Consider the following 7,494-nt stretch of genomic DNA (forward strand, 5'->3'; position numbering starts at 1 on the left):
AATGGTGTACCTCGGCCACACCGGCGGTCAACTCTGTCTAATGGTCTGTACTTAATACCTAGCCATCTGGAGATATGGTCCTTTTCGAGCACGAGACTCGAACAACAGAGAAAACTAACAATCCCCTTAATTCGCCCGATGAAGGCATGCATATCTAGAAATAATAATAGAAGTATTTATGTTTGATGTTTGCGTTTGGCCATTTATATTTCTAGACTGTTCATTATAATTCGTGACTGTCTAGATGTAGCCAGACAATAAGATAACTATCATCAACGTAAATACCGTCAATACGGTGGAAAAATCGTTACAAAATCAAGTGTGTTTTTTTCGGCGTAGCCGGTAAAATCTATACCCAATTTACTGCGAGTGTTATACAGCAATAGACGCTACGATGAACGGCCTGGGTACGCTCGTATTGAGAGTCGCGGGACCCCGACTTTGTCAGTATCATGGCTGCCATTATATCCGCGGGAATTTACCACCGCTGCCATATGACGCCTGGAGACACCGACATTTACTGCTGGGCGCACATTAAACTTCGGAGTACTTTCCCCATCCATCACACAAGCATTCCCAGTCCCCCGTAATTACCCACAGTTCACCCTACTTCGCCAGGAATGCCACCTAGGCAGCTCATCAACTCCAATGAACCACGCAAATTCAATTTTCTTGCTATACAAAATCCATATCTGGGGGAATCTTGTGTCATTATTCCCCGATTGGTAACGCTCGGCCCAGCTGTCGCGCCCTGACTGTCGTTCAGGGCAGGGGGAACTGGGGTGTGGAGAGGGGAGGGGTGGCTGGATTGTGGAGGGGGAACTGGAGTGGTGGAGGGGGAGGGTGCTGGAGTGTGGAGGGGAAACTGGAGTGTGGAGAGGGAAGGGGTGCTGGAGTGTGGAGGGGGAAATTGGGTTGTAGAGAGGGGGGTGAACAGGTGAATGTTCTTGCTATGTCCGTTTTTACGCCAATGTTTTTTTCTAGCCAGTTCAAACATGAGAGATAAAGCATAGCAGGTTTGTTTTTAAAGATCCTTATGACATAATGAACAACAGATCGATGTTGTAGCAATGCAGTACAATGGATGGGGTCAAACCTCTATCAGGCTGCAAGATGGGACATCAGAGACGCTAATAACGATGACAATGAGTCAGCTTGGACATGAGGACTGACCGTTCAGCACTGGCAGTCCTCATGTCCAAACTGACCGACGCAGAATATCACCAGTACAAATAAACATGAGAGCTGACGGTACTAGAACGTCAACCGTACAGACATGAGAACTGACGATACTAGAATGTCACCCGTATAGGGCTGAGAACTGACGGTACTAGAATGCCACAAAGACATAGAAACACTTATGGAGCTGGTAAAACGCCTTTTGCGGCTATGTACGCAAAATAGTCTTTACAGAGACGTCTGCCTAGTAGGGGGCATCTACAACAGTCGTTAAACATAACTAGAATGCTAATCAGTCAAACCAAGGACATTGTAATGTGTAATGTCCTTAATCAAACAGACAAGCAGCCAATCTATGATGACAGGAAATCGCAGAAACTTTTCAACCTTGCTGAACCGAAAGAGAATAAAAATAAAATGCTGATAGGGCGGGTATTGGTCCATCAGTAAGTTTTTTTAAATAACGCTGGCTCTGAATGATGATGACTATTAGACACGATGCGTGGCGCGCCTGATGATGTAGTACAGGACCGCGGCAGTGCCTCCGAGCGGAGACGAACCCACACATGAAGGATCGGGCCGGCAATGGAGGATAAGTTAACCTGAAGTATTGACTGTGATGGACAGAGACGGATGGGCGGATTACGTTCTACCAGCCGTGACTTCCTTACAAGTGCATCTTGGCTCGGCGGATATCGGTTATCTGCCAGCTGGGCCCGCGGCTCTGCGCTAGGACGTGCCGACTGTTCTTGCCTCTTCCCGCGGCTCCGTGTCAGGACGTGGTGACCGTTGTTATATAGGACCTCCCACATCCACATGATGAAGAAAGATGAAGCTATGAAGGCATTCGTAAATCATCTTCCAGGCAACAGTCAACCCTGTATTATCATCATCAATCAAAAGGCAGTAGGAATGCCCCAATTTTGGCCCCACAGACCATATCCGATCAGGGTGGCAGGTTAAACCATACATGATGGATTAGTCACAACAAGTAGCAGTATTTTATTGCGCCGATGTAGTGGGATAAACGCTCCACTCCTGCAGTAATGAGGGGGGATTGGGAAGATTTAGGCTTCACCTCTAAAACGCGCGTCGCATCGCGAACGATGTGCAAATCCTGGTCCCCAAACTCTGTTTGTATCAAATCCTATTGGTCCAGGAAACTCCACTGGCGTCACGGGAGACTTACTAGCGATTGAAATCTTTGAATGATGTAATAAAACACACATTATGTTACAAGGTGGCGTGAACCAAGACAAAGGGCGCTCACGAGATATGGTTTTCCCACCTGAAAGCAAATTTGTTGCCCTCAGTTTGATAATTTTTTCTGATATCTGTGGTCTGCGTAAACACTTGTCTTCCTGGGATTTTAGATGATACATACAAGATGTAACAACGTTTCCAGAAATAACAACCGAAAGGAAAGAAAGAACACGTGTTTGAAGAACAGGACTAAGTATACATCATGAAGATGCATCATACACTGTTGGAGGTAATGTACCTCAATGACTATAACAAAGCATGATGAAGATGACAGATAGGTCGTCGAAACACCGACACAGTACTGAGTGAGAATTGATATAGATAAAAAAGTAAAATGTATGGTTGAGGAAGTAATAGAACTATCTTGGACTCAAAGACACAGTTTGAAGAACAGGACTCTGTATACATTAAGAATAATTTCAGTAACAGCTACAAGATATGTACCATGCACTGTCGGAGGCAACGTACAACAATGACATACATGTATATACCTATTACTAGTCATATCACTGGGATAGTAGGCTGAACTATTGGCAGGTCTATTGTCAACCAGAAATTCAGGAAATATATACTCGTCCACGCCAATGGGAAAATGTACCCGTATGGTAACGATGGAAATCAAATTAATTCCTTTACCCTCGAGAATGTTACCGGTCTTCTCCTGTGTGGTCCCAACCTTAGTCCCATGTTTGCCATGGACTCGATGAGACACACTGCACTGTGGTGTGGTGTGTGTAGTTGTAATTTTTAGGCTCTTCATTTGTTGACGCCTGGTCGTAGACAGGCCTGCCTGACATTCCTTCTGTGTTGACGACTAGATTCCTTCGGCCTGTAAACATGTCTCATCATGATCACTTATGGCTCATGTCGCTATCTCATATGGCTCGAACATGAATTCCCATAAAACAAAGTAAACTCCGCTCATTTCATGTCATCGCGGCGCCGTGCTCCCGCCCACACGATGATGGATGTCTGATCGCCGCCAGACGGCTCCAGAGACCAGAACCTGGCCACTTTTCCTCCAGGTAATTACATTACGTGCAATGATGAAGGCCCACACAAATTGGGCTAATTAATACCGGGAAAGTAAGGGGAGAATGACTGTCGAGGGACACCCTGACATCCCTCCCCTCCTCCTGCATGTACCCTATACTGCCGGGGTATGCTCCCCTCTCTCTCAACATTTATCAATAAACACATGGTTAGTGTTATTTACATTGTACACAGAAACCGTTCCTTACCTCTCCCTGCCAACACAGCTGTAAGCAGACAGGTGACGAACCACTGTGCCATAGTGGGTCTCAGGTGTTGTACAGGTGCCTTACAGATGTATGTCCTCCAGGTGCAGTCGTCCTCCTCACCTCTACACGTTCTACCGTCCTGTTGTCCCCTCCGACACCCGCCCGCTGAGACCCCGGAGCTGCGTCACGCGGTTTACCGGGGTGCCCTTGAGAGACTGCCGGTCGATGCCCGACCCGTCACGCTGAGGAGGACGGGATATGGATTTTGAAAGGAAGTTCTCTTTCAGGAGTGAGTTGTGCGACGTCGACGTGCCATCCCCAAACCTGGCGGCTGTCTCCCGCTGTGTGAAGTTTGACTCTGGGCAGGGCTGTGTCCACGAGGGAATATAGATCACCTGACATCAGCGGAACCTCCTGTCATACCGACCGGGCAGGGCTGCAGGGAAAACTAATTTTATGGCCCCGTGAAGCAGAAAACTGTCGTTCTTCCCGGAATCGCCGTGAATGAGGAATATGGACGTCTGACCTCATCATGTTGATGATTATGACGCTCAGTTTTCCTCCCACAATCACCGGGGATCGATTACGTAGCGGTTCAGATGTGCGGCGTCCATTTACGGAAGCCTTTTCAATTTAGTCTAAAGCACTTCTTAATGCGGTCAGAGTCAGACGGGATCGTTTTCAGCCCCCGGCTTCCCGCAAACTGAGCCTGACAGCAAGGCGGCCGTGACTCGCCATATAACCTGATCAGATCGTCATTTCCTGGCAAAAAAAGTGACCTTTAAGTTTGCCACGTGTCGCTAGCGACTTTGTGCGCCTCGCATGGCGCCCTGTGGTACCCTCCCCGGAACCTCATCAGTAGAGCAGGGACCGCCAAACAAATGGCACTTAGCTAATGGAACGCCACCGGACCCATTCTGTGCACCCACAGTGTTTACTCTAGCCATTAAATCAAGCAGATCCTCATTCAACACAACCAGGAACTGCTTCCCTGTGACAACCATGAAAACAACAAGCGCTAAACCTGACTCAACAATGACTCATATAAAGAGGCGTTACTCTACCGTGGCTGGACATAAAGGGGCGTAACTCTGCCCGGTTCGATTCACTATTCAGGTTTTACTGTCTGGGTTAGGTTTGCTGTGCCGACTTTAATGTCTGGGTTAGGTTTGCTGTGCTGGTTTTATTGCCTGGGTTAGGTTTGCTATGCCGGTTTTATTGTCTGGGTTAGGATTGCTGTGCCGGTCTTACTATCTGGAATAGATTTGCTGTTCGGTTTTACCACCCGGGCTAACGTTAGATTTGCTGTGCCGGTTTTATTGTCCAGGTTAGGTTTTCCCATGCCGGTTTTATTGTCTGGGTTTGGTTTGCTGTGCCGGTTTTATTGTCTGGTTTAGGTTTTTTGCTATGCCGGTTTTACTGTCTAGAAAAGATTTGCTGTCCGGGTTAGATGTGCTGAATCGCTTTACTATCCGGACTAGATCTGCTAGGCAGATTATCTGGAAAGATTAGCTGTGAAGTTTCTACTATCTAGAATAGATTTGCTGTGGCAGTTTTACTATCTGGAATAGATCTGCTTTACAGGTTTATGTTACTCAAACAACCTGGAATAGGTTTACTGCCTGAGTAAGATTTGCTGTGTCCCTTTTTAATGTCCGTTTTAACGGGTAATATTTTCTGTACTGGTTTTAATGTCTTGCTAAGATTTGCTATGTAGGTTTAAGTAGAGGTTTTCAGGACAGTTTACGGCAGGCTGACACTGCTGTTCGGTGCATGATTACAGGGAGGCCGATCTGCGCTCAATGAAGCGGGAAATATGCGCTTATGAACAGTCGCCCGGGGAAACAACACCAGATGTTCGGCCTCGTTCGGAAATGTAAAACTGTTTGTGTTCTTTTAGATGGTTGTCCAGATAATATGTCATGATCTCGTCCCATTTATATTTTATGCTTTGGTGAATGTTTGTATTGATTGTACCACCTAAGACCCCTGAGGATTCTGATGCTGCTCTATTGTGTAGCCTTGCACGTCCCTCGTGCTTGATCTTTCCTGTAACCTTGTTTATCTCTCGGCGCCATCGCACTGACGGAGACTCAGCGGCAGCAGCGACATTTGCCTCGGCTTTAGGAAGTACGTGTGGAATACAGATGCACCATATACTGCTGATGTACAAAACCCCGCTGAGAATGCAGATAAGCGCTAAAACAGATATACATGTAGCATCGGTTACACAGAACGACTGGTAAGGTACAGATGGCACAGGTAACTAGGCCACAGCAGACGTGTGTCTATTATTGATTTCTGCTACCGATCCAGCAACAAATGGAGAGACAAACATCCATGATGCTACAAAAGGTGTCATTTGTCTGCCTCCTGTTCACTCACACAACCTCGAAGAGAAACTTTTGGTATAATTACATTACAATTTGTCGAAGCAAATGTTAATCCCTCAGCAGCCGAAAGGGAGAACCGTTGTGCACAGCAGGAATAACGAAAGGTTATAACCTGCTTGGTGCGCATGTACGTCCGTACGCCATCTTGAGCAGCGTCACCTATCGACCTCGACACGATCTGTTCTAATCATGGAATATAATTCGACTGTGTCGCTTCTTCAATGTATCTAAACTGACTGAAGTATAGAATATGCTTGCAACATACTTTGACTAACAATGTGACATGTGTACTTTTACCAGCATGTTTATTGAAAAACAATTGAGAAATGAAAATAAAAGTTTTGCTCACCAAACCCAAATTACACTTCTCTCGAAAAATCAATCAATGACGTTATATCTGGTATCTGGTACCGGTGCCATATTGTGGATATAATATGATACAAAGAATTTCATCCTGACAGTAACTTCAGATACATCCATGGCTTGGTTGCTTCGATCAAGTGACGGAATCAACAGTCAATGAACCGCACTGACACTGCCGTTAGTCATACATTTGTTCCCATTATTTATAGGTATAGGATGTAAGTAGAATTGTACATGTCCAAATCTATCTACTGTACGACCATTCTATAGTGTACACTTTTCCTTGTTCACTGCCAAAAAATAAAACACTTGTAAGACTATGAGGTGACACAGACGTGATCTGGCCAAAGAAAACCGTCTATGTTCACGCGTTAAGGTTTAAAAATAAAAACCGCACCGTGTTACATATACCCACTAGTGTTACGTGAACACAAGTACGTTACGTGTACACACGTGTGTTACATGCACACAAGTATGTTACGTGTACACAAGTGAGTTACATGTACGTAATGTCAGCCCTTGCATTTCTGCCCACTCCGAACGCCATGATTGAAAAGTCAGGTCATTTGCTACTGCCATATCCCCTCGTCAGAAAAGGCTCCGGCCATGTTTTTGCCACGCTGCTTGACCAACGTAGGAACTGCCCTGTTCATCTGTTTACATTTGTCAACATTGATGGATTGTATGGAACTTGGCCGTACACAACAGCGGGCGAACGTCAAATCGGAGAAGGCCTACTATCTGTCGGTGCAGATCATATATAAGTTGTTACTCATGGCGCCCATGTCTCGTGATAACACAACTTCCATGGCGTCTATGTCTCATGTTACTCTTCGTCTGACCCCATGAATGGCTGGAGAAACAATCCCAGGGTTCCCAGGAAGCAGACGGTAGCGAACACCCAGAGGCAGATCCGGTCTATCACCATGGCAACATACTGCCAGTCTCCCGCCACCTGTAGGAAGGACAGGGGGGTTAGTAGACATGGTTGTAACGGCAGCAGTAAACTTGCTGATAAAAATTAGGGTAGAACGCCTTAAGTTTGTACATTGTAT

The 7,494-nt window shown here is 46.0% G+C and overlaps 1 protein-coding gene across 3 annotated transcripts in view; it reads right to left on the reverse strand.

Annotated features, from left to right (window-relative positions):
- LOC109476610 (neuronal acetylcholine receptor subunit beta-4-like) overlaps positions 1-7,494 on the reverse strand; it is an 18,493-nt gene that overhangs the window by 6,057 nt on the left and 4,942 nt on the right. Inside the window, exon 1 of one of the 3 annotated variants that reach the window (XM_019777605.1) lies at positions 3,684-7,266. The exons of 1 other annotated variant lie outside the window; for it this stretch is intronic. In XM_019777605.1, coding sequence (XP_019633164.1) covers positions 3,684-3,735 — 52 coding nt within the window. In that variant the 5' untranslated portion in view covers positions 3,736-7,266. Of the gene's footprint in view, positions 1-1,096; positions 1,314-3,683; positions 7,267-7,494 lie in introns of those variants that run through there. One more of the 3 variants, XM_019777614.1, reaches the window with a different exon arrangement.

This window comes from Branchiostoma belcheri, unplaced genomic scaffold, assembly GCF_001625305.1.
Source record: "Branchiostoma belcheri isolate BF01 breed outbred unplaced genomic scaffold, Haploidv18h27 scaffold104, whole genome shotgun sequence".
NCBI lineage: Eukaryota > Metazoa > Chordata > Leptocardii > Amphioxiformes > Branchiostomatidae > Branchiostoma > Branchiostoma belcheri.